The sequence below is a fragment of the Oxyura jamaicensis genome, chromosome 5 (genome assembly GCF_011077185.1).
Source record: "Oxyura jamaicensis isolate SHBP4307 breed ruddy duck chromosome 5, BPBGC_Ojam_1.0, whole genome shotgun sequence".
NCBI classification, from domain to species: Eukaryota; Metazoa; Chordata; class Aves; order Anseriformes; family Anatidae; genus Oxyura; species Oxyura jamaicensis.
This window is the reverse complement of record NC_048897.1, coordinates 51937546-51963887: the sequence shown is the minus strand read 5'-3', so window position 1 is coordinate 51963887 and position 26342 is coordinate 51937546. Positions and strand designations below refer to the sequence as shown.

The 26342-nt window shown below is 44.2% G+C and overlaps 3 protein-coding genes across 3 annotated transcripts in view; 1 reads left to right on the top strand and 2 right to left on the bottom strand.

The window, feature by feature from the left end:
- SOS2 (SOS Ras/Rho guanine nucleotide exchange factor 2) overlaps positions 1-1618 on the bottom strand; it is a 52525-nt gene extending 50907 nt beyond the window's left edge. The window contains exon 1 of the mRNA XM_035327542.1: positions 1218-1618. Coding sequence (XP_035183433.1) covers positions 1218-1304 — 87 coding nt within the window. The 5' untranslated portion in view covers positions 1305-1618. The remainder of the gene's footprint in view (positions 1-1217) is intronic.
- Positions 1619-2505: 887 nt separating this feature from the next.
- L2HGDH (L-2-hydroxyglutarate dehydrogenase) lies at positions 2506-20971 on the bottom strand. Its single transcript, XM_035329262.1, has 10 exons — positions 20826-20971; positions 20495-20610; positions 18629-18780; positions 16422-16553; positions 14156-14318; positions 13582-13616; positions 11918-12085; positions 9899-10056; positions 8548-8679; positions 2506-5170 (listed from the first exon to the last, which is right to left on the bottom strand). The coding sequence occupies exons 1-10, from the start codon at positions 20906-20908 to the stop codon at positions 4975-4977; spliced, it is 1335 nt and encodes a 444-aa protein (XP_035185153.1). The 5' UTR covers positions 20909-20971; the 3' UTR covers positions 2506-4974.
- Positions 20967-25752, top strand: DMAC2L (distal membrane arm assembly complex 2 like). Its single transcript, XM_035329264.1, has 5 exons — positions 20967-21007; positions 21195-21304; positions 22670-22878; positions 23740-23911; positions 25100-25752. Exons 2-5 carry the CDS (start codon positions 21201-21203, stop codon positions 25212-25214), a joined length of 600 nt encoding a protein of 199 aa, XP_035185155.1. The 5' UTR covers positions 20967-21007; positions 21195-21200; the 3' UTR covers positions 25215-25752.
- The last annotated feature ends 590 nt before the right edge of the window (positions 25753-26342 follow it).

The window sequence follows — 26342 nt, the reverse complement described above, 5'->3', positions numbered from 1 at the left end:
CATCGGTTGCTGTGATGAAAGAGCGCTTTAGAAGTTCAGCTAACTCGGATTCCAGGTGTTTAACTAAATAACTTCTGAAGCTTTTAACAGAACTGGGTGACAGGCAGATTTTTCAGACCTACCCAGCATTAGCTTCCAACGATCTGAATGCCGTAATAACAGTCTGTAAGCTCAGCAACTAACAGTCTGTTGCTTTATGCACACCGCGAGCTCCGTGCAACAGTTTTCGGCTAGCCTGCAAGTAACGGGCCGGCTCTCATCACATTGCCAAAGCGAAAGTGCAAGATGTAAACAAAACAGTAACTCAGGCGTTTGCTAAAATAGCCCGGTTTAAAAATCCCCAGCGCCGGTATCGGGGCATTCCAACTTTTAAACAGGATTTCCAAACTGGCTTTCTCCCCGAAACTGGAACAATGACACGGTTTTGTTTTGACTCACGGATACTGCACGTCCATAGGAGAAACGCACGTTACGGTCCGATTGCTTCACGCTAAAGGGTGGGTACTGCAGACAAGGAACTTTCCCAGGAGGAAAGAGATTATCTATAAGCAATTACGCATTTTTACAGGCAGCCACTGGTATCAAAAATTTATCTTCCCTGCTTGGAAAGTAAGATCCTGTCCTATTTCTTTTGCCCCAAACGGAACATACAAAGACAGAACCAGCAAGAGTGATGTTAATGACTTTTACATTTTTTTGGTGTTGCACAGTAAAAATAAATTGTAAGGAGGTGAAATCCTCTGGGACAAGGTGATGGAGCCCCAGCTCAGGTGGGGAGGAGCTGGTGAGTGCCGAGGCCAGGCTTCGTGCTTTAACCGCTGGCAAGCTCAGGAGGAGGCTTCGAGAGGCAAAATCCTGCCTCAGGAAGAATTCTGAGGACTCTTCAGGCAGGTGACGAGCGGTTTTTAGGCCAGCCACCGGATTACTTAGCTGCCTTCTAACACCACTGACCCTTAAACAAATTCTGATCGTTAGTTCGGGGGGGGGGGGGGGGGCATGCACGTCCCCAAGCCTGCCCGGCCCCCCAGCGATGGGCAGGGGCCGCCCAGCTCTACAAAGCCCCTCACAAAGGGGCGAACCCCCCCGGGACGAGGCCGCCGCCCCCTCCCAAAGCCCCTCGGAGCCTTCCCCCCCCCGGGGGACACCGGCACCAAGCGGCTGAGGGCCGGGGGGGGGGGCCGCGGGGCAGGTGCCACCGGCGTCGGCGTCGGACTGACCTTGCGCAGGGCGGGCACGAAGAGCCCCCGCCATTTCGAGCCGTTCTCCTCGCCGAAGAACTCGTAAGGCTGCGGCGGCGGCTGCATGGCGCCCGCCGGCGGCTCCTCCGCATCGGGCCCGCCCGTCCCCGCCGGGGAGGACGAGGAAGAGGAGGAGGAGGAAGAAGAAGAAGAAGAAGAAGCCGCCGCTCCTCAGCTCCGGGCCGCCGGCGGCTGGCCGCTTAACCCCCCCGCCCCGGCGGCCATCACATCCGGCGCGGGAGGGGCCGGGCCCGGGCCGCTCGCCGGGCGCTGACGGGGCGGCGGCTGAGGCGCCCTGGGCCCCGCTCGCTGCGGGCCGCTACCGCCCGCTGCTGCCGCCGCCGCCGCCCTCCCTGCGCATGCGCTGCCGCCGCCATTTTGCGCCTCCCCCCCCCCCCGCGCCTCCCGTAGCGGGCAGCCCGCAGGGGGCGGCCGGGCTGAGGGGAGCGGGCGTCGCTATGCCCCGGTCCCCTCAGGAACCCGGCGGCGCGGCCCTCTGACACCTTGGGGGCTTTCCTTACGCCCCCGGCTGTCCCCTCCACCGGGTTGCCCTTTCTGAAGGCAATGTAGTTGAAGTCTTATGTGCCCCTCACGCCCTATGTACCTCTCACACCTTATGTACCCGCCCCCCCTCCCCCCTTTTAGGGCTTATCTACAAAGGGAGTTATTCCAAAAGGGATTTATTAAATCAAAATAAAATTGCCTTTCTGACAGGGAGAGTGCGACCCCTCCTTAAGGCAGATTACTCCCAGAGGAGATGGTGCCTGCAGAGGCAGTGACAGCTCCCTTTGCTCTGTGGGCTCCCCGCCTTCCCGCTGCATCAGGATGGCCAGGGAAATAGCCAACAAAATATTTCTGTGGGAAAACACTTGTTCGCCAACTCCAATCTGTGAGCAAAAACCAAAAGGCAATTACAAATGTGGCTTTGGGGTAACTGTGACAAGCCCCCCAGGCCGGCAGCAGGCAGCCCACCACTGCACCTCCCTGCTCTGGTGCCCCCTCGCCCACCGCTGCATCCCCATCTCCGAGGCCCCAGACCCCATTCTTCAGGATGTGGTGGTCCTGCTCTGGAAACACAAAGTGCCAAAAAGGAGCTCATTTTCCCCAGTAAGCCATGGCACAGGCAGTCAAGTACTTCTTTACACCTTAAAAACAAAACAAAAACAACAAAAAAACCAACACTCGTCATACCACACTCTTCCAACATTTAGGACTGACCCTATGGAGGGACACTTTAAGGGGAAAAAAATGCAAGTTTATCCCAAGCTGTCTTGATGCATTTATTCGGAATTTCAAGAATTACCAATCCACATGTCATTACAGGTCCAGGTCAGGCTTAGGACCAGTTCTGCCCGCTGCACACATACCTGTATGAGAAAAAGCTGTGAAGTGGTATAAGCACAGATAAGGTACAGGTAGTTCACGAAGACAGGTTCTGCACCTGCCCTCTAAATAAATCAAGTAATTCCTATTATGTAGAGACATAGCCATCTAAATCTGATGAGAGTTAGCAAATACCAGTGAAACTTTTCTGTAATTCAGGAGAAATACACAGACCTTAGAGCAATTTTTAAAATATGCTATTTTAACCACAATAGTGAAAGGCAAGGTGATTAAGTCATCCCAGTGAGTTGGACCCTTTTAAAAAATACATTCATACATTTTCACACTTAATGGGCAACACATAATTTATGTATTAAATCCCATTATCGTAAATCACTGAAGTTATTTCTTTAAAAAAAGATTTATATCTTTATCTCTAAAAATATAAATATTTTGCAGAATGCTACATAATTTGAAAGCTTCCGTTAAGCTCTACCCCAAAATAATCATCTCCTGAGAGTAAAAAGCACAGCAGGCTGTGCAGTTAAATGTGCTGACTTAAGATTCACCGCAGTATATGACTGCTTTACATTTTAATGTTCTTTATTCTGTCAATACATGTTAGGGCCACACCTCGTGTGGGAGGAAGTTGCTTTTGCAATCTTTTTGTAGTATTTACTGTTGATAGGCAACACTTCTGGAGGGGAGTGAAGATATGATTGTTTCATTGTGAAGATATAACTTGTACACTGTACAGCATTTTAGCATTTGGAACATCTAAATCTTTGTCTAGTGTCACTGTGGCTAAAAATAAAGACCAAAGCTTTTCTTTGAAGGACTAATTATTTGCATTTGCCCTTATATGGGAGTCACTTTTCCAGTAAAGTAGATGTCACCAAATGAAAAACAACACAACAAAACCCAAACAGATAGGTTAAGCCCTGGCTCACTCAAAAGCAGCTCAGCTCTGTACAGTAAAAACATCAGCTAGCACACCTGACCTTCTACGATAACACAATCCCTCATGCATGTCAGAGAGGTACAGAAAGTAAATGAAGAAAAAAAAAGTATGGCAAATCGTCTGGTAGCAAACTACCCACAATTATCTGTATTACCCAACATCCTGTGAACATCTGCTTTAAAAGTACTCTGAAGTACTTTGTCCCTCGGGCCACATAATTCTTTTTTGTAGCAATTATGCAGAACACACCGAGATACTGTTAGCTTAGAACTTGTTTAACATCTCTTTATATTTCTCCACTCTCCACACAGATTCTCTTCTAGGTGCACTTTTGATAAAGCTTCAAGTACCACTAAGAGCTCACAGGAGTAGCCAGTACTTCCTAAGCTCCCCTCTTGCCAGGCATGAGGGAAATGGGAAGCCTTCCTGACTCACTGCTGCTCGGGCTCCAAGGGAAGCAGTATGCAACATGACTCAATTAAGACAGGTTTCTGTAGCTTCCCTCCCTTCACATTTGCTTTTACAAAGACCATTTCCACTAGATTGCTCAATATGCTGTACAAAGATAAGCTCCTTTTGCCCCACCAGTATTCAAAGGGTAAGAGCAAACAACAAAAAAATACCAACCCAAACCGCCGAAGTAGTTCCTGATCTGTGATGACTTCCCAGGTTTAAGTTAAATGAAAATGACTGTTTATATACACATTTCTATTTCTGCTGTATAGAAAAAACAGAGACAGATCAGATAGACTGTGTATCTGAATTGCATATCTAAATTGACTTGGATTTGGTAATCTCGTCAGGCTTATTTTTCTCTGAAATACTTTACATTTATGTAAAAGGCTCAGAATATTGTTTTCAGTCTCTGATAAAGCTTTTCATTCCATATCTGCAGAATCCTTAAGCAGGGCTTCTCCTTCTATCTCCATCATTTTAATACAAGTTAGGGGACCAATTTAAAGAGATGGAGAGAAAGCACACAGAGAACCACCCCATGCCTGGGTGTTTTTTTTTGTTTTGTTTTGTTTTTGTTTTCTCCTCTCTCTCCAGAGGTGGGCAACCCAACCACAGAGACTCTTCCTGCTCCACCTACTGCTCCCTGCAGTCCTTGCCCTGAGCCTGGCACCAGCTCCTCCACAGGTTGCTCCTGCTGAGGTGGACAAGCCTTTACTGTGAACCTGAACCTGTCAACGGTCTGTTTGCTTGGCTCTTGCAGATGCCAGTACCATACCAGGTTTTGCCAGGTACCATAAATCCTTCGCTCAGGAAATTGACGAGCTGTGGGCTGGCAAACATTTCAAGTGCTGGTTTTGCACTGCACAGCTATACAGGCGTTGACCTTGCAAGCAACACATTGCCTGTTTCATCTTTTGTCATTAAAGGCTGCAGAGTTCATTCAATGCAGACAAGCTGCCACACGTACGAGAGGGGGAAAACTGCACCTGTCAATATTCACAATTCAAATCTTCGCTTCACTTCATCTGCAATCATTTTTGCAATGGCAAGGGAGGAGGTAGCAGCAGGAGAAGGGGCATTTCGGACGTGAAGAATTCTGCTTCCAATATCTCCAGTGCCACCATCAAATACAAAGTCATCTACCAAATTTCCATCGCTGTCCAATGCTTGAGCTCTCACTCCAGAGGGACCCCTGCAAAACAGAGGAGCTCACTGTTAGAAAGAGAATGTTGTAACAATCCAGTCAGCTTAACTGAAATATGATAATACGAGTAACCCCTTTAAGAAATGTAGGGGACCCAGGAATTAGTAATGTTTGCAAAACATTTCAAAACCAAACCATACAAAACCATATACGTCTGAACTGAGTCCCTTTCTGTAACATTAGGGAACCATCCCACAGAAACAAAGGAAAAGACAAGACATTGGTCTGCTTTATTCCAGATCAAAAAAGGATCCTTATCTGAAGTCATATGGATTTTAACGTTACAGATTTTACCCAAGCTTCGACACACTCTCTCAGAATGTCAACACAATGTTTAGCATCTAATACTGACAACAGTTATATAAACAGCCCCTAACACCCGCATTTTTTCCAATGTTTACTTCTGTCCAGAAAGGCAGAAGTCTCGACAAGCTGTCTTGTGGCTCTTGGTACCTGCATACATTGCCTCATTTCTAGTGCCAGGCTTTTCCCATGAAAAGTAACGTGTGACATCATGAAAACATTTTATGGCTGTGAAGTTTGCACAATACATAAGCATACGTTTCCACACGACGGCCAAGATGACTATCTCACTCCCAACATCCTTATCGCATGTGAAAACCAAGGAGAACCTAATAATTTATCAGATTTAAAAGTAACAATGACTTCCCATTGATATTCCTGTGGTTTCAAGTGCCTCACAATCCTTTAAGGAATTTACTACCATAGCATTCTTTCCATTGTACGTTTGAAAGTGCTCTAATTCCCATTTTACAGGTAAAGAAATGGGAAGCAAACAAACAAACAAGGCAAAACACCTCAAGAGTGCAGGCAATTTTCCTGCTGTACCTTGTAAAAAAGAGGGAGGCTTCCCAGATACACTGATAAGTCATCCACACTACTCGTTTCCACACTATCACATAAATGACATCTTTATGATTATTCCGCTAAATTTCTTCAGGTAAACACGTTTTCAATGTTTGTCCAAAGTCACAAGGCAGAGCAGGGAGCTGAACCTGATCATCCGAATCTGAAGGCAGCATCAACTCCTGAGCATTGTGCCCATGTGAAGGAGACACAGCAGGGCAGCAGCGGCTCACAAGTTAACCGTGCTTGCTCCAAATCCTTGCAGGGCACAACTACCTGCAGTCCTGAACCTGATGCAGCAACTGCCTCTCTGTCAGCGAGCAGACTTTCTTCACAAGGATACGTGCTAAGATTTTCCCAATGCTGATTTTAGAAAAGATGATAAGGCTGTAAAAAGATTATTAGGATTACTGTAAGGGCACTCATGTACAGAATTAAGCACCACAAAGGACATGCAAACGTTTGTGCCTCCCTTGTCTTATTGCAGAGGTGAAAGCACTGCAGTAAACGTGACACCATATTCTCCTTAAAGATAATTCGTAGGGAGATAGGGAGAAATCTGAAATAATAGCTCACTGTAGACTAATTCTGTAGAGTTTTCCATCTCAGAGTCTCTGTGACCCTCTGGTGGCAAAACGGAAGATACTACACTTTGATTATGAGTCAGTCGAGGAAATTTGCTTCCATTCAACAGCCACTGGCTTGCTTGCCCAGTCCTGCCATTCTCTAACACCTTACTGGGTGTTTCCACCTCAGCGGGTTACTAGAGAAAAAAACAGAAATGCATTGTTCATTTGGAGTTAGAGACCCAAGAACCAAGAGTGTCATTTTACTAGAAAATAACCCCCAAAGTGGAGATTTCTGCTGTTCTGTAACAGCCACAAGAACATTCATATTGGGTCAGATCACAGGCTCACCGACCCCAGCAGCTTGCCTCCTGCCAGTCACATGCCAACACATGAACAAAACAAGCCCAGAAAGCTTCTTCCAACTGTTCTCTAGTCACCAACAGTTTGCAGCACAGGGACTTCACCTCTCCAGCCCTGAACAGCAAGTTTCTCATTTTTCACCTCTCCCACAAGACCCAGATTTGCAAGTCCACCCTCCACAAAGTTCTGGAGATCATGCCAGTCTCCCATTCTCTCTAGTTTTAAGGCTCTGAAGTAACAGGGTAAACGTTACGACATTTAAGAAATCATGCTTTATAAGCTACTTGTTCTTCCGATAAGGAAACACTTCCTTTTATATAAGATTCCTCCTTCTCCATTTCACATCATTCCTGAAGGTTATGAGCTCTTCAATTTTCTGAGGGCAGAAAAATCAACTCTTTTCCAACATTATGAAGATTCCCAAGGAAAAAACAAAACAAACTAACAAACAAACAAAAACAATGAAACCAGGCTGTGGAGTCAAAGGCTAGTCAGGCTTTTGGGGGAGCGCAGGGCAGCGTAACAAACTTGAGAAGCAGATGGGAGATGTCTCAGAGTCATTACAGTAAAACAAGGGCAGGTAGCCAGGCAGAGGATTTTCTGTATTTTTCCCTGTTGCGAAGTCACTCTCCTCCCCAAACACGCAAACAAGCCCTCTCTTTTCAAAAGGAAACCTTTTGTTCTGAAATAGCAAGCCTCGTCAAACATGAATTTCATGCAGATGGTATACTGCCTGAACTCAGTAACTCCTCTTTTTTTTTCCTTCTTATTTTGCATTTTCTCCCTGTAAATATTTAGACAATTAAACCCACCTCCACGTACTTTAAATGCCTCATCTTTCTTCACAAATCTCTTCAGTTCCCTGTCATTTCAATACTCCTTTGAATTAGTTTCTCTTTCCACACCTTAAGAAGCTGAATACAATTTATTGACATGACCAAACCGAGGCATTATTCACTCCTATCTGACAGCATAGTGCTCTCAAGCACAAACAAAACCATCACTGTCCTTCTCCATGTAAAAACAGAGGTGCAAGCACTTGCAATTTTTGACAGCTCTAGTTCTTTTCTGGCACTAAAGCTTTCCACTTTTCATTAAACACCCCAGCCTTAAGCCATATGCTCCCTTCCTGAGGGAAATTAGCAGTCTTCTCCTAAATAGAAGGCCTTTAGCCAGGGGTACCTATTATGCTACATCCCTCCCTCTAGTAGTATCAGTAACAACTCTCAGGCTTCCCCATTCATTAGCCATTCACTAATGAATTTCATTAATTTTGCTTCACAAAGAAAGCAAACACTATGTTCAAGCTACTCGATGTGTCATTTGGAAGACTTTGTTTTTTTTTTTTTTCTTTTTGGCATGTCTCATCTGAGAATTTCAGCCTATGGAGAGTAAACAAAGAAAACTCTTCACCAAACCTACGTAAGTTTACACAATATAAGAGACCTTCCTGGAGAAAGCATCCGAATACTTTTATGCTTTGGAGTAAGCTATGCTACATTTGCTACGATCAAAAATGAGAGATTAAACAAGCCGGTGGGTGTTAGTAATAAGAAAAGTTTTCTTTACCTGAGTACGTCATCGACGGTGACCTCTGGTATGAACTTCTGAAGTTCCTTCACCTGTGCACTAAGGAAACACGCTCTGTATATTTCACTCAGTCCATACGACAGGTTTCTCAGCACAAGCTTCCATAACCCACTGTAGAGAAAAAAATAACCGCAGTAAGAATGAATCTTCCCTTATACATGCAGCCAGGTGTGTCTTTAGAAAGTGACAAATGCAACTGCAGAGCAAAATTTCCAATTCCCTACATCAATAATCCAATCATTGCTTTCTTCTTGAGAAATACACGCGGGTCCTTCCCTGTTTCATCAAACCTTCAATACAGAGCTGTAGCATTCGTTCACATTCTTTCTGTGGAACACAACTCCGAACTCCAGTCCTTCCAATGTCCAGGATTTTTGACTGATCCAATCAAGATCAGAGGCAAGAGGCTGAAAACCCACATGCGTGAGAGAAGACGGCCATACCTCCTGAGACTTTTTTCCAGTCGTTCTGAAGAGATCTACTCCTAAAAACCTCAGCTTTCTGTTAGTGAATCTTAAGTCTTTGCAAGCCTTGCTTGCTAGGTTTTCCAGTATAAAACACTACAGATAACGATCAAGATGTTTTCAACACTTTCCTTTAATAAACTGCATTAAGTTGAGCTCCTTGCCAGGAAGCTGTTTTGCAGTTCCCTGACCTGTTCTGCAGCCTCTCTTTGGACCCTACCCAGTATTTTCACATCCTTTTTTTCCAGTCTACTTTCTAAAACTGAGCACTCAGTACCCGTCAGCCCCTCATAGAGGAGCAAGACTTCTCTTAACTTCTACAGATACTCTGTTCATTTATGCTTGCATTTTTAGCAATGATTCCTAGCTCCTCCAACATGCTTTGTAAGACAGCTTCCCAGTCTTTGTGGCTCTCAACACATCTCCTCGCACTCGGATGTTTTTAAATTAACATCAGTGACCTGAGAAGAGTTTAACACGACAATCCAGACCGCTGTGTATTCTCTTGTCCAAGCAAGCTCTGCAGAGATTTTAATGCCACTGTCTACATTGGTTAAAATATTGCACTCCATTGAACCAGAACGAGTCACAAAGCAGCTCCATTAGTAGCAACACAGCCCACCAACACCTCCCGATGAGCAGTCACATCCTCAGACCAGCTGAGAAACGCCTTGGTAGTTTACAAGAACTGAAATATTAGATAACATGAAGTTGAATCTCTTTGGGAAGTCCACCCGTATCAGCACAACTGCCTTTTAACACACCAAAAACTCGGCAGGGCTTTTGACAAAAAGGGTTTCCATCGGATCATAGGCTGATATTTAAATTACTGTATTGAGCAGGCAGAAAGACAAGATATTTATTACCTGTACAGTACAGCATCAAAGAAGTCTGTAGTACTGAAATCAAACAATTTGTAGCCCTCTCGCTTAAAGGCTAATACTGCATTAGGACCAAGCCAAACGCTGCCATCCATTCTTGGTGTGAAATGAAAGCCCAGGAACGGGAACCGAGGATTAGGAACCTAGAGCAGGATACAAGTTATTGCAGCTAACTGTAGCTGTTACAAACCAGATCAATGAAACAGCTGTCCAACCACCCAGGCCAACAAACTACTCCAAGAAACATGGGAAATGTTTGTGAGAAGGAAAGCACAGTACTTACAGTTTGTTAGGAGAGTGAATAAAGCAAACCCAAACACAATAAAGGAGTTGTCCTCCCAATAAATGGAAACAATTCATTTTAAATTAAAAAAAAAAAAAAGTGAAAGAGTAATTCAGTTTGCCAATTTATTTCCATTCACCACAAGAACGTTCAAGACAAATAACCATACAGTTGGCTCCTGAGCTGGTTTCTCTGTTAACTGTACAGTTATAGCACATAACTAATTGAAAATGCTGAGGAACAGAGCAGGGCCAAGTCAGGCTGCATCCCAGATAAAGCAAAACAATCCACATGTGAAGAAGTATACGGGATTTCTCAGGCTATAAATAAGCCAACCCCCAACAAAACCAACGACTGTTCACCAATAGTAGTTACACTACAATAAAGTCGGTTATAAAATACAAGGAAAGCCTCACCTTTCCTGGATAACTCAAAACAGCCATCGTTAGCAAGGCTGATTAATAGGAATAATAAGTATCTGCAGTTTCTCTTTCTTGTTTGTGAACGGAACACAGTGTAATTGTGTGTGTGAAGGCTGACACTGAAATAAGCTGTCTAGACACAGAAAAAGGTATAAAATAAGCACACCTCTTCATGTGCTGGTGTTTCAAGATCTTTAGCTGTTTAGGAAAGGTGCCTACAGAGGTGACCATCTTACAGGCTGAAAATAAATCATTTTTGGGTATATCAACACATATCAAAAATAGGTTATGACTGAAAGATCACTTCAGCATAAGTTTCTTTCCTGTATTCAGAGCACTGCTCTTCCTCTTAGAAATACACTTCAAAATTTTTCTAAGCTTAGCGCTACCACCCCACAAACTACATCCATTCCTGGTAACACATCACTAAACAAATGAAGCAGTTTTCTAGTCTTATTGCCACATTTGGCCAGAACAGAAAATTTCAAAGGGTTACAAACTATTCTCCCACAGCCGTGGCACAAGGCTGGAAGCCAGTTCCTGCCAGTTCCTCCCCCTGTCCCAAGGCAGGATCCTGTATCATTCCCAGGCGACAGGAGGCCAGACAAATGTCCCATACCTGGAGTTTCATGGGGTGACCCGTGCAAGCTGTTAGCAGGGAAACCTAAGCTCATATTAAAAAGGCACTATTTAAATAGTGCCTGAATTGATTAAATGCCACCCTAGGAATCCTGTTCCTGACTGATAATTTCACTTTCTCTTTGGAATTGTCCCTCTTCGTCACACTATTCTTCTTACCAGATTGTAGACATCTCGTCCTTTTCCTACCACTTCTGTTTTTTTTTTGTCATAAAAAGTAAAGTTAATTCAAAGATGAAATTAAGAGACATTTAGCTCAGTCTGAGCCTTCAGCATTAGCAGACAAAACTAAGCCCTGCACCTAATTAATTGATAATTTACTGTTGTCTCTCATTGACTTCTGAATCCTGCCAATGGGTTTACTTCATAATATAAGGAAAAAATCCTGGGTTTTGCGGGTATATGGCCAATCACGTTAAATGTTTGACTTTTTCCCTAAAATAATAATAATACCAATCCAAACCTCACTGGCAATCATTTTCCCTGATGGCTCTTTTACCTGTTCCTTAAAAAACAATCTGTCCTGTCAGAAAGCAACTGAACCTACGGTGAGATGTTGTGCATCACTACCTTCGGTCTAACAGTATGAGATTGCCCTTATTTCTGTAGTTTTAGCAATTCCTAGAACACACCGTGAAACACGTACCAGAGAGTACCTACCGGGTAAATGTTTCCTTTAACCATATAGCACTTTTCTGGTTTTAGCACCAAATAATCTCCACGGAAGGGTACAATACGAGGCTCAGGGCTGCAGCCGCTGATTTCAGACAGGCGGTCCGAGTAGAGTCCTGCACAGGTCACAATGTGCCGACAGTAGATTTCCTCACCCTGGGTGGGGGAAAAAAGGGCAAAACTAAACCCAAACGATTAAAAATTGAACATATCTACTAAAAGATCACCTAAAATTATTGGAAAAAAAAGAGTAAAAACAACCACGTTTTCAAAAATATTTGTTTCATTTCAGTTCTTATTTCTGACTTCAGATAATATTTTCCTTTATTCCCTGGAGGAGAACTATCGTAAAAGGGCAATTAATTGGATAGGTAAGACTGGAAGGATCTTTAAAGAGAAAGAGGGAAGAAAAAAAGAAATCAAGAAATGTCATCAACTCTCAAACGAGCTTCAAGTTCATTACACAAGTATGGTTACGGCACAGAGCGAAGGCCCACCACAAGAGTCAAACACTCTGCTCCTCCAGCTAACCAACTATCTCCCTTTGGCACTCCCTCATTGCTGCCTGCATCCTACAAAGCACTGATGCCACACTAGTGCAGCTCCCTGGCCATGTTTTCCTTGCCAGAGGGGTACGTTATAGGTGAGGTACCTAAACAACCACAAGATATTTGGTTAAATAAGGCCATTAATAGATTTCACCACCACACCAGGAGTGGTCAAATGGGAGTTTATCCAGACACCTAAGCTCATAGCACACAGTTACGGAGAGCTGTTAAATAGCTAAACACCTTACTATCTAAATAATTAAAAAAAAATATGACAATTTATGTTGTCAAATACCACGTGGTTGGGTTTTTGTGTTGGTGGTGGTGTGGTTTTTGTTTGTTTTTAAACTTCTTTCTCCAACTAAAAACATTTCTATAAGGAACTCAGTTTTTGGGGAGGGAATCTAACAGATTTTGGAAGCTACTTTTTAATGAAAATGGGGAAACGGATCAAAAAAGCAGCAGCTCTAACTTGAAACATTATTTGTGATGTGATAGGGAAGGTGTTCTTTGTGCATGTGGGGCTTGTTTTGTCTTTGTTTTCCCCTTCTCTCTCTCTCCAAGCAAGAGTGCAGATAGTTTCTCCTGAAGGTGAAAAGGCTACAGGTACGTTTGCTGTGCAGCTTTAACAAACCTGCTTTAACGGCCCCAGTACATGCACCTGTTTAATACATTACCTCGTGGCTTTCTGATAATAAAACCATTACAAATGCCTCCTTATCGTTTTTATAGATGTCGAAGACCGAGAACAAACATGAATTTTCATGTTTCTCTCTCAATCGATAAGTAATAAAAGGAGTCCATGGAAACAACAAGCGTAAGAACGTGCAAATAAGGAAGATAAGGAGCACATACCATCAAAGATGTCAAGCAGCAGAAAGTTATACTTCCATTATTATTCTCAGCACACATACTCGTATGCTTTGTTAACAACTGACTGAAGTTGTTTTATAACAACAGTCCTAGATGACAGCGAACATGTTACGGAAAAGCACTTTAAAAGCTTTCTAGAACCTGACTAATGCACTAGGACTTGACACCAATTCTTAAGAAAAGGAAAAACAGCTTCCTATTAAGCAACTAAATCTTGAGTTTAGTTCTTACCTTAGAGTTCCTAACAATGACTGGGTATTTCAGTCCTGTAATAGAATTAGACAAGAGAAGGAATTAAGGAATTAAGAGGACGCATAACAGAAAACGGACAGAATTAGCCACTTGACACAATGAAGGGTTCTTCTGCTGGCAGATCTTCAAGCTACAGAACAGCTACTGTTGGACATAACTGCATTTCTAAATTAATAGTTGTCATTTTATCCTTCCATGATCTACACTACGTGTACCACCACCAATCTAACCCACCTCCTAGGATACAGAGCACTGTCACAAGCACACACATGCAATATCCTATTAAAATCAAATTTAGCTGGAGACAACATTCTACTTCATCTATTTCACCGTCATTTTCATCCACCGGTATTAAGTGTTTTGACTGAAAGGTGACCTGCCTGAGAAAAACAGCAAGTTTGCTGAATACTCTCACTAACATAACTTTGCCTTTTGTCTACAAACATCCCTTTCAGGCCGAAAAATGAAATCACATTTCTGAGCTTAATGCAAACATATTTTGAACAAAATCTTTTGCAGGACTGTAGTAAATGAAGGGCAAAAAATGCCTTACCATCTGCACTTTCTGAAGAGCTTTCTTTAGCCATCTCCATGCCCGTAACTTCAAAATCAGTCAAGATTGTTCCACCTGCTTCCTGGAAGTCTTCAGCATAGGACTCGGCCACTTGTTTGTAATTCACAATACCAGTATATGGAGAATCAAGGGCCATCAGACCCTGGAACAGTATTAAGATAGGAGAGAAGAGTGAAGGTTGTATGTGCACTTTGGTCTTTGATACGGAACATGTTTTCCCTGGAGAAATGTGCACTGCCACTGAGCAAGGAGTACTGCTGTCTCCCCATCCCGGGCTGCTTGTTCCCAGTCTCTCCATGTGGCAGTGTCTGTGTTTGCTGACAACTCATATGGTGAAAACTGCTTACAGGGAGTTCACTGATTGTGAAAATACAGCAAAAAAAAAAACTATGTGATACAGAATGCTTAAAATTAAAACAAGTTACTTAATCCTGACTTCAACTAATACACATTTATTTTTCCCCATGTACTACGCAGTTCCACCTGCAAACAGTCACTTGCGAGTTTACCTACTACCAATGCCTCCTGCAAGGCTAAAAGATATGATCTAGCCTGGTCTCAACACCCACTGCATCGCACATCAGAGAGAAAAGTCCCTTCTGAGTTAGGCAACAGCCTATGCCTGACCTAGGCAGAAAGCAAAGGGTTCAAGTTTAGTGCAGAGCTAGATTTTTACATTTTTCTTAGTGGCATTTAACTATTTTTTCTACCAAAATGGCTCACTTCCTCACTTAATTTTTATCCTGCTAGATGACAGAACGTTTTCCTAGTTCCAGATATAACTTTGGGATAGTAGGATGGCCTCATCTCGCAGAGAGGCTTCAAGCAGAAATACACTGAAGACTGTCAGCCACTTAGATGCTACAATGAGGGCCATTCACAAGCCCGAGACAAACAGACCGGTTTATAAAATTGTCTTCTGCACAAAAGATTTCTCTCCACTTCAACGGTCTTATAATACATTGCACAGGAAACCAAATGTAGTAAGCCCCATCTGAACCTAGTCTGCAGAAGTAGGCGCTCAGATGGATCTTGAACATGCAAAGAATGTTTTAAGGAGTGGATACAAAGTGTTTACAAGAAAGAAAAAAAAGATTCCCCTCCAGAAAATTTTTGTTTGAGCCTCCAACCACTCAGAAGCAATGAGTCATGCACTACACCAGGAGCAGGCTGCCAGATGAAACAGTATGGGGAATTTACATCCAGATTTTCCTTTCAATCAAAGGCAAACCAAACAATAACAACTTTGTATTCCACCAACCACTCACATTTCTCCTGCTGTCAAAATAAACAAGCTGAGAAGTGCTACATTACAGCCAAGCGGATAGGAAGCAACTTGATCAAAATTGGCTTGAACCAAGTCTGTATTTGCAGACGAGAAGGAATTTTCATTGCTGCATTATCGAGTTTAACGTAAGTTAAACAATTGCAGTGTGAAGGAGCAGAACTGTCTCAGTATAAACTCAGATATAGCAGTTCTGACCTTGGCAGAGGAAAAGCTGCCTATCGAGCACAAAAACATGCGAGCAAGCTCCTGCAAGTAGAAGGGAAAAAAAATAAAAATCACTAATTCCTACTGGTGGGAAACCAGTTTGTTTGTTTTCTCCCTGAACACATACATACATCAGCGAGGACGCTTCTTTGTAAAGCTGAGAAAAGGAAGAAGTTTGAACAGCTTGCAGGTTCCATCTGTTTGCCTATAGATTCAGTCCTGTTCAGGGATTAGAGAGTCCCCTTTTCACTTTAACTCCAATGATTCTGATTCTTTTTGTAGGCTACAAGTGAAATGAGTTACCTGCTCTCCAGTTCATGAATGCTGGCCCCTGTGACACAAGCCAGCACATCATTTGCAATTAGTGCAGCAGCAGCAGCTCTTTACAACTTCAGCACACAGAGAATTGATGAACGGTGAACAGATGAACGAGGGAATGAGAACACACGAGCAGCAGCAAAGCAGGGTGAAAGTAAGCATGGACAAGAAAGGTTCTGCAGGATCACCTTATGTTGTGTTAGACCTAGTCTGATTTGTATGTAAAGGAAAACACACATGAAGAACCGGCCTGAGAAATTAATGGATGCATTTTTTTTTCCTTGACAGTTGTATTTCTTCTGGATTTTCAGGCTCTTTTTAACTTGTCACTCATACAAGTTACCCCAAGGCAGAAACACGTTCACATTAAATTCAAAAATAACATCTGAAAAACTGAGATCTCACACGATGGTTAAACATAAGAAGATTCCTTACCCTGCAGAAGGGCTCTTTCGCTTGTATTTCTTTTGATCCAATCAATTTCAGACCTCGGACATTGTTCTGCAGCCCTCTTTCATACAGAGCTTTGAGTCTTGGAATTTCATCTTGTTCAACGGCTACAATTAGCTTCGAAGAGATAACAAGGCACACCAGTGAGCAAAATACACAAAGCCAGCTCAGCCCTGGCATCCAGCCCAAACAAACAAGCAATGGTGAATGTGTGAACTATGAATTACAATGCAAGGGGGAAAAAAAAACATGGTTTGTGCCACTACCGGCACAAAAGTCAAAAAACACCACTGAGAAAGCATCAATATACTAAGGAGAGTTAAAAGCAAACGTTAACATATAGCTCAAGTGACTAGCCATGGAAAATATTTGCTAAAAGTACAATAGGACCACATACCTGAATGTGAAAGGAGAATAGGATTTCAAAGAGCCACTGGGATGCTTCCAAAAAATAAAATTGAACGTAACCCAACGCATACAGATCTCGAACCATCTTGAGTAAAGGACGTGTTCTGACATGGCACCTCGACTAAACTGCACCAGCCTCACTCACTTCAGCACGTCGTTAGATCACAACTATCACAAGAGATTTACCCAGGCTATGGTATCTGTGCCAAGGACACCAGAAGCAAGTCTGCACAGACCACGCTACTTCCAGGCCCTGCTCAGTCTGGCAACACTGGCACCTTTGCACTGCCAAGGCACCAAGTTCTCCAAACCTGGGGCCGCTCTGTTTAAAACCAGATGTCAAGTCCCAGTATCGCCTTCTCTGGAAGGTGAGGAAGGTGATGCACAAATACACAAATTCAGTGCCAGCATAGGACCAACAACGCCACGGGGGCTGTGCTAGCCCTTCCCAAGCACCACAGCTCTTGGTGCTCTGAGTCATGAGCAGGCTTCTAACTCCAGGTGTGTGGCTGCACAAGCACACAGTGCCATCTTGTGACCAGAGCTGCAGCTTAGGGAGCACAGCACGAACAGTCCAGCAAAAAAAAAAAAAAAAAAAAATGGAACCAGCGCTGGTGCAGGGCCCACCAACACAGCCACATCCAGGTATCGCAGCTCTGCACCCCAGATCTAGAAAAGATCTGCACCCAGCTCCCAAATGGGGCTGAGGAAAAGCCACTGAGCTTTTCCTTTCTCTTAGAAGTGTTGCACAGACCCTGTCTGATATGACAAGGGTGTGTGTTCTCTCAGACATTTATGAGTGACCTGCAAAGGAGAAACCAGGGAGGAAAGAAAGTCAGGTGCTGGTTTAGAGTGACTCAAGGTGGTTCTGAGAAGAGGTGATTGTGAAAGCCTGCAGAGGGACCTTCTGAGGTGAACGAGGGGCCAACAAAATGGCAGATGAAATTCAGTGCAGAGTAATGTGAAACAACGATCACGTTAAAAAAAAAAAAGTCTTAGCCTCATACATAAAGTGATCAAAGTTATCAGCCATAAGACCTTGGTCTTGTGATAGATGATCCTATGAAGACATCAACTTCATGCTTACTGACATTCCAGATGCCCTAAATTGAGTATTACGAACAATTAGGAAAGGGATACAGGGCAATAATACAGAACTTTACTATTTCACTGCAAAAACCCAGAGTCTGACCGCACCCTGAACACTGGTGCTTATCTTGATGAAAGATGCATTGAAGTAGAGATGGTTCAGATGACAGGGATGACAAGAGTCATGAGGCACCTTCTCTAAGAGGAATGACTGAGCAGGCTAAGACTCATCAGCTACAAGAGATGACTCTTGGGAAGGAGGAAATATAAATTTACACGTGGCTTGGAGAGTATGAGCACAGATCAACTGTTCACCACATCTCCCAATAAAAGGGCTAGGGGGCATTAGACGAAGCCAGCAGGAGCCAGTTTCAAAACAAGAGGAGGTAGTTCTTCATGCAACGGGTTGTGCATCTCTGGAAATGCTTTTAATTGAAAAACACTTGGACAATAAATCCATTCAGTTAACCTAGGCTATTTCAGCTCAGCCCCCAGATAAGGAGGGTTATTCTTTAGGCTCAGATAAGGAACTAGCTTGACTAGCTGGAAATAAAACAAAAAGGACCTTCATCCTGAAGGAAGTAAGTTGCAGAAAAGCAACATGGCAGAAAATACCATACCCAGGCACATGCTGTACATGTAAGGTACATTACAGTTACAGTTTCAAAGGTAAAAACACACAGCATTTCCTATACCTTGCCACACTGTTTATATGGAATTCCCTTCTGGTCACAGTACTCATAGCAGAGAGCTGCACCCTGCACACACAGCTTAGCTTTCAGAGATCCAGGTGTGTAGTAGATTCCACTGTGAATTACACCACTGTTATGTCCGCTCTGGTGATGAGCTAAATAGAAAGAAAAATACACTGTTAAAATACACGTTCCCAAGAGTGGTTAATTATTTCAGTTGTCAGAGAAGTGAGCAATTTGAGTTTCTGCCCTGAATCAGTGTTACAACAAGAGATGCTCAACTAAGATAACCGCACACAATTCCTCCCCGGTTCCAAAAAGCTAGAAAAAACACTGACACAGCAACAGTCAGTTAATAACAAACCAGCAAACCATCACAGATTGAAACATGCTGAATCAACGTGTGGGGCCGAGCTTTTCCTCCAAGAGCTACAACTGCATGCAAACCCATCCAACCTTTCTACATGTTAAAATTAATTTTAAGAAACTCCGTTTTTAAAGAGAAATGCATCCTTAAAGGCCTTAAAGTAATGTCATTGTAATCCTCAATTTCTCTGGACATGCTGGCAGGACTGGTACACTTTTCAAATACTTGTGAACTGGATAGACTTGCTGTTTAATTACTTCAGTTTAATTAGTTACAAAGTAACCAAGTAAAATGGAGGTGAAAATATCAAGAGCATTGTTATTGAAATAATTTAATTTTACTGTAACATGTTTTTATCAAAGTGGTTTAAGTTGAAGTAAGAGGTTCTCTCTCCTAAAATATCAACTCCCAAGGGTTGCTTTCAAACAATGAAGCGACAGGGCTCAGTCTTTATTATTTCAAAGCCAGGAGAGATGCCCAGGTGCTGAGTGCCTCAAGATTTCCCGTATCCCTCAACGGATATGAAATAACCACTCTGATGTAAGCAGGCAACAGTGAGAGCTGTGCCACTTCACTCTGGCTAATGCTGGGCCAGTAACTAGCAGTATCTGCCCAGCTATCATCGCATTTTTACTTCACCTTCGACCTCACACACAACTGAGAGCGCCCTGTGCAGCATCTACACAAATATGAGAAACAAGGGGCAAATGACTGCGGTTTACACTCCTGGCAGCTGTAGAATAATTGACAAGTGTAGAGTGTGCCAAGACTAGCAACTGCCAAATGTTTTTAACTGCTGTCACACCACTACGTCCCCAAACTCTCTTTACCCACCGTCACTGCTGTTCTGTCTCCTCACGCCCCACCAAATACCCGTCCTGCCACCCTATCCTCAGCTCACCCTCCCTGCCTGCCGCTCCATACGGCGCTAAAACAGACTCATCCTCATCTCTTTGCAACAGCAGGAAAAGGTAAAAGCAATAGAGCGATACCTGCGCTGCTCCTTCCTTCAGGCATTGCCCTCCTTGTCCTTTTCCCCCAAGCCCCAGCTGTGGTGCGGAGCCCGGTACCACCCGCTGCTTGTGACCTGCGCCGTGCTTCCTCACCGCTACCTTTCACACGCGTCTCTGGAAGCTGGCAGTACAGACCACGGTCTCCTGACTAGCCTGGCAGTGCCAGCAGCAAAGCAGATTGATGGCAGCTCTGACGGACACCTGATGGACGTGTCCTCGGGAGAAGGAAGAAATCCCATCGGGGCAAAGCCACTGGTGTCTGGGAGCAAAGATGCTCTTCCCAAGGGGAAGCCATCGCTTGCTTCAATGACAAGGGCAGACGCTCTCCCACTGACGCTCACCCACCCCAAAAAGCGCCTCCCTTTAAACACACGCTTACAAACTAGTGATGTTTTGGTGAAGGTGTTTCAGTAACGATTTCTGGCAGACCAGCAGCGGGACGCCCACGAGCGCAGCCGGCAGCGCGGCTCCGGGAGGCAGCCACCATACCTAGCTCCTTCTCCTTCTCCAGCACGGCGAAGGCGAGCTCGGGGTGCCTCAGGACCAGCTCCCGGGCGGAGGCGAGCCCCACGATGCCCGCACCGACCACGGCCACGTCGAAAGTGCTACAAAACAGGCGGAGAGGCGGCGGTGAGGGCTGGCCCGGCGGCTGCCAGCAGCCCCCGGCGGGGCCGCGTCCCTCAGGACGGGCGAGACGCCTGCCATGGGCGCCCCATTCCCGACCCGGGTTGTGTGTGAGGGAAGGGCTGAGGGTCCCCGGGACCGAGGAGAGGCGGCGGGGCTCCGTCAGGGCCGCCCAGCACCCTCACCGCGGTCTCACCTGCGCTGGCGGCGCTGGGTCCGCCACAGCGCCCCGGGCCCGCCGCTGCCCGCCCGCGGCCGCAGCAGCGCCGCCGCCGCCATTTTGGGGGCGGTGAGGGACGCGGCGCCGGGCTGGGCTCCTCCTTCTTCTCCTCCTCCTCCTCCTCCTCCTCCTCCGCTCCAGGAGGCGAGGTGGTGGCGGTGAGGGGCGGCCGGGGCAGGGTAGGGCAGGGCCGGTCGGCTTTGGGGGCAGCCCGGTGCGAGGGGAGGCCCCGAGGCGGGGCTGAGGGGGGCTTCCCCTGGAGACGCCGCCCCGCGGGGCTGGCGGAGCCGGGTGGGCCTGACGGTGTGTGCGGGTAACGGCTCCATTTCTCCTTTTATTTTCAAGGACGCGATGCTGGTGGGCAGAGCGGTGTCACCAGCAGGCAGCCTGGGCAAGGTGCTGGCTCCGGGCGCGAGCAGACACTTCTGGGGGTGGCTGAACGCCGTGTTCAACAAGTAAGGCACGGACGGGTGTGCACGGTGGGTCTGGTACATCCACCACACAGCATGCGAAGAGGGGCGGACTAAGTCCCAGGATGGGAGAGAACATTTTTGCTGTCTTTTCCCCCAGGTTGTGTGTTGATGCTTGGCAGGGTTGTGCCTTCATGCTTCCAGCTATGGAGCAGTGGGGTGCCAGAGGAAGGGTGCGCTTTGCCCCCTCCTTGGGGTTGCTGAGGCAAGCTGGCAAGTGGGATTCTTTCTCCCTGTTCACCAGTCTTCCTTTGGCCCCCAGCTGCACTGACACCTAAGGCAGTATTGCTACTGTGTCCCATTTAATCATTCAGAAAAGCATCTGGCCAACATTTAATAGCGTTCTGCTTCACAAGGATTTCATGTTTACTTTCAAAAAGATAAAGTCCTTCAGAAAGATAAAGTCTTTATCTTTCTCTTTCAGAAAGATAACGTCTTTCTCTGTGTAACTCTTTCTCTCTTCATAACTTTTACCAGTAGCTAACAGCCTTATGTGTTCTAGTACTACGGAAATGCCTTGCCTGGTGCAGCTGGTGGCTGTAATGGGGTGGGAAGTTCAGCCAGACCAGAGTCCTCTTCTAGGTTTATGCTTCTGTCTTCAGCATGCCTCACCAGACTAAGAAAGATAACCTTTTCTTGAATAGATTTGGAGATTTTAACTATTTGCTGTAATTCTTGAGGAAAAGCCTTCAGGAATGACCTACATATGGCAGGCAATATGGGTAGTGATAGGACACGGGGTAATAGCTTTAAGCTAAAATAGGTTTAGATTACACATAAATAAATCCAGGCCAGGCTGGATGGGGCTGGGGACAGCCTGGGCTGGTGGGAGGGGTCCCTGCCCATGGCAGGGGCTGGAATTAGATGGGCTGTATAGAATATGATTCTATATTCTTATATAATCAAGGTATCTTTGCAAGACAAATTTGCAGTTTTTGTGAAACCTTATTCTGGAAAGAGAAAAGTGTTTTGTTTTGTGTGTGTGTTTTTTTTTTTTTTTTTAATCTCTTACAGACATGGAAGTAAACAATTAGAATGGTTAATGTGTGCCAAGTCAAACTGCATTTGTATTCTTTTATTACCAAAAGTAACTGCTATTTAAAATAAATTAAATCAAAAACAAACAAAACCACATACAACAAAAATGACAACAACAAAACAAATGCCAGGCTGATTAAGAACCAATATGATCCAAATAAGTGTATTTAAAACACTTCCAGGAAACCATATTCTCAGTCTTCTGATATCCTATTGTGCCCATAACTGTATATTTCTTATGTAGTGTTACTACAAAGCTAATAAATCTGCTGCCTTTTAAGAAACGTGTGAATGTTCTTTCTCTCTTGGCAGAGTGGACTATGAGCGCATACAAGCAGTTGGACCAGACAGGGCAGCTTCAGAGTGGCTGCTGCGGTGCGGTGCCCTGGTGCGCTATCAAGGCTCTGAGAAATGGCAGCAGGACTACAACGGTCTCCCCACGGGGCCCTTGGGGAAACACAAGATAGAAGCAATTAATGCCACCGAGTCCTGCATCATGTACAGAGGATTTGACTATTTGGGTAATGCAGACCCAGCAGTGTGAACAATATACTGAATGGTCTTAAGTTCTTTTCAGTTGCATCAAAATCTGAATAACTAGCTCCTTTCCTCATTCTGTAGTAAGATGTAGAGAAATCTTTTGTTTGTTTTTATTCCCTTAAATTGGCCCTGCAAAGATTTAGCAGGTCCTAAGATTTTGCTGCACATTTGCTGTGAAGCAAGAAGAAATTGGGAACTTCCTCAGCCCTTACCTGAAGTGACAGTAGCACTAAGGAGGTGCAAAAACATTTTCTGTTTCATTGGGTTTATAGTTAAGTAGTTGGTAGCAAAAGGCACTACTTAAAATATTATTTTTCTTCTAAACCAAGTGATGTTTCTGATGTTATAATACTGCTTGTTCTGCAGGTATTTATGATGATCTTAAAAAAAACAAGCACTCAGTTATAATAATAAGAAAAAGATTTAAAAGTGTTGCAGGTTTCCTGCAAAAACCAGAATGGGGAACAGGTCCCTTTTTATTTATTATTATTATTTTTTCCTTAATTGCAATTACATGCATTATTACATTCCTAACTCGGTCATTCTGCATCACCCAGACTTGCAGAAGTTTTTTGTTACTTGCCCGCGTCAGAGCTGTTAGAATATTACCAGAAGGGTGCAATCTTTAGGGTTTTTGTAATTTCAAGTCCCATAAAGGGATTTTGGAGATTCATTATGTGTTATGTGTGTCCCCCACACTCCCTGCACATAGAAGCATGTTGCTGTGTGTGGAAGTAGTTACTAAATTTGCAAGTAAGAGTTTAACAGCCAGTACAAGTTGTTGCTGGTACTCTGAAGCCAATACTTTTTGTCTTTCCTTTTTTTTTTTTTCGTCTTTCCAGATGGTCTTGAACACGTTACAGAAATCAAGCTTCAGAAGTGTATTTACATACAAGATGAGTGTCTGAAGAGGCTCAGTGAGACAAAGAATCTACAGAAGAGTCTCCTGCAGCTGAAGATAATTTCCTGTGGGAACGTCACAGATAAAGGCATCATTGCCCTTCACAAGCTGATGTACGTGAGCTGCTGAGTTCTTCTCTATCACCCCACAGCTTTGGGATTTTGTTGGCTGGAAAGGCTAAAGTCTGACTGTACCCGGGCTGCCTCAGATGTGTGTGGGGCTGTGGGATGGCTGGGTTTGAGGAATCAACCTGAGTGACAGCCTGGGAGGGATGGCACTGCCACCACTGGAAATGGTTCTGCAAGTGTGCTTGAAGACAAATTGTTGTGGCTAGCTCTGAAAAGACATGTGAATTAACATGTAAATATTAAAAAGCTGCTTAAGGTTGGTATCAGGCACCTAATGTAGCACTGAAGCCTGCAGCTTAGAAATCCAGAATCATCTGCTACAGTATGTAAATATCTAAGTTGTGCTTCTGTCTTTAGAGCTGAGCGTAGCATTCCCCATTTACACCTGAAGTAACTTAGGCAATGTTGGTAACTGCACAAGTTGCTCTCTGCCAACACAGCCTTGGCAAGAGCAGTGATGGAATGAATGAACGCTGCTTCCTTTCATGGTTTTGATTGAGAATAAGGAACTGTTGATCACCATGACTTCTCCTCCTGACACCCCTTTTGTGGTTGCTGTTCAGGGCAGATTGTCACGGTGTCTTGTAACTTTTGTTGTCTTTCTACACTGTACACAGCTTCCTGGCAGTTACCTTGTGCTCAGCATAGCCTTAAAGGTCTCAGGGCAGGTCTCCTACTAGTGTTCAGGGATGGGAGGAGGTAGGAGCTGGATGCTGCACCCCTCTATAGCTCTGAAGCACATCGTATGTGCTTTGTTGAACTGTGGACTTGAAGTAACTCGGAACTGTTCTAGTGTTATGCAGAGTTACATCTACAAATGGGTGATGTGATGAGCTGGATTTCATCCTACAGGAAGTTATTGTTAAGGACTTTGAAATATTACCCCAGTTACTATATAAATCAACTTATTAAATTGCTATTTAAATCATTAAATACTATTTAATTTAAAGGAATGATGTGGGGGGGGGGGCTGGGACCTCTCTTTAAGCTGTGTAGACAATTTAGTTCATCAATTTATGATAAACTAAAAACTTGGAGCACCCACTTCAGAAAGAATCTTCCATTAGCACAAGTAACCTTTAAAATAGTCATAAGAGCTACAGTGAATAATCCTTTGTCTAATTTCTAGTCAACGGTTAAATAGTAGTTGGTAACTTTTCTTTGTTTTTGCAGGAACCTTGAATATTTGTATCTGAGTGACCTTCCTGGAATAAGACAGAAAGAAACTACTGCTTGTGTCCTTCAGCAGGCACTGCCAAACTTAGAGCTGGAGCTGGATTTAGAATAAATGCAATTTCACATAAATGAAAGGTATTTGATTTCGTAGTATTTATCATATGTTGCATAAGTTAAGTTGTAGATGTTACCGTATTTCCAGGTATGAAAATAAGCCCACATCTCTCAGTCCAGCCTTAAAAGCTGCATGCAATCTGTTGACAAGATATGTAATTAAATTTCACTAAGCTTAACCGTGTGGTGAACCAAGAACCGTGAAGGCAGGATTCTGTATAAGTGTATCTTCTGATTTTACAGGAAGCTGTTAATTCATCAATTAGAAGTTATAAACTATTTAATTGCACAAAAAAATCACGTGCTAAATGTCAGTGAAAAGAATGTCAGTGTTGTGAAACAGCAGTGCTGTACAGCTTTATTATGCGGTGCTGAGGCTGTGTAACTGAGAGCTGTTTACCCTCTGAGCATCTCACCCAGTCAGTGGGTGACTGTTTTATAAAAAGCCTGTGGGCCTTTTTCCTGTTTTTCACACTATAATTGGTGTAGCCTTTGTTTCCAATGGATTAAACTACAGACAGGCAGGCTGACTTCATTTTTATGGTTTTTACCTGAGCTGATGAAGTGTACATCTCTACTTGTGGAGAAGCAGGTTCTCTTTAGACAGGCCTTTGCTCACATTTTTGCCATATGCTGACATGGACTAAATTCTGTGTACCTCTTTAGTTGCAACCATGTCTCTTCTGCTAAATAGGAGAACGATTCACCCTCAGGAAGAACGTAGCATTTTTAGTCTAATTCCTAGCTTCAGGGGTAGTGGAGAGAAAGATGGTAGGTAGCAACTTCAAGAAAGCAGGTTTCATGGTAATGTCTCAAGCACGGCTACCTTGCCATAACTGAGATTCTCTTTTCTTATCCCTGATTGTCAGCTTGTCCTCTGAGGTAAATGGTGCACTGGAAAGGGTGATGTTTTTGTGCTGGCTGCCTGATGGGGCTGATTCTTCATGTTATCTCCTAGCACAGAGCAGGCACGAATAGTGTCAAGAAATCAAATTCCCTCCAGCCTGCGCTGCCCAGGACCACGTCCAGGAACTGATGCTGGGTACCTTGCAAATACACAAAATGAGATGACTGACTAGCCATACAGGAAGGACAAAGCTTTTTGAGTGTAACCAAAACTACTGAT

What these genes read in the sequence shown, in the direction of transcription:
- L2HGDH (XM_035329262.1), bottom strand. Translation starts at nt 20,908, where the DNA reads ATGGCGGCGGCGGCGCTGCTGCGGCCGCGGGCGGGCAGCGGCGGGCCC. An exon ending in GGAGAAGGAGAAGGAGCTAG is followed by an intron (nt 18,781 to 20,494) that starts GTATGGTGGCTG and finishes CTTTCTATTTAG; the next exon opens with CTCATCACCAGAGCGGACAT. An exon ending in ACCGTCGATGACGTACTCAG is followed by an intron (nt 5,171 to 8,547) that starts GTAAAGAAAACT and finishes TCTGTTTTGCAG; the next exon opens with GGGTCCCTCTGGAGTGAGAG.
- DMAC2L (XM_035329264.1), top strand. Translation starts at nt 21,201, where the DNA reads ATGCTGGTGGGCAGAGCGGTGTCACCAGCAGGCAGCCTGGGCAAGGTG. An exon ending in CTGAACGCCGTGTTCAACAA is followed by an intron (nt 21,305 to 22,669) that starts GTAAGGCACGGA and finishes CTCTCTTGGCAG; the next exon opens with AGTGGACTATGAGCGCATAC. An exon ending in ATTGCCCTTCACAAGCTGAT is followed by an intron (nt 23,912 to 25,099) that starts GTACGTGAGCTG and finishes TTGTTTTTGCAG; the next exon opens with GAACCTTGAATATTTGTATC.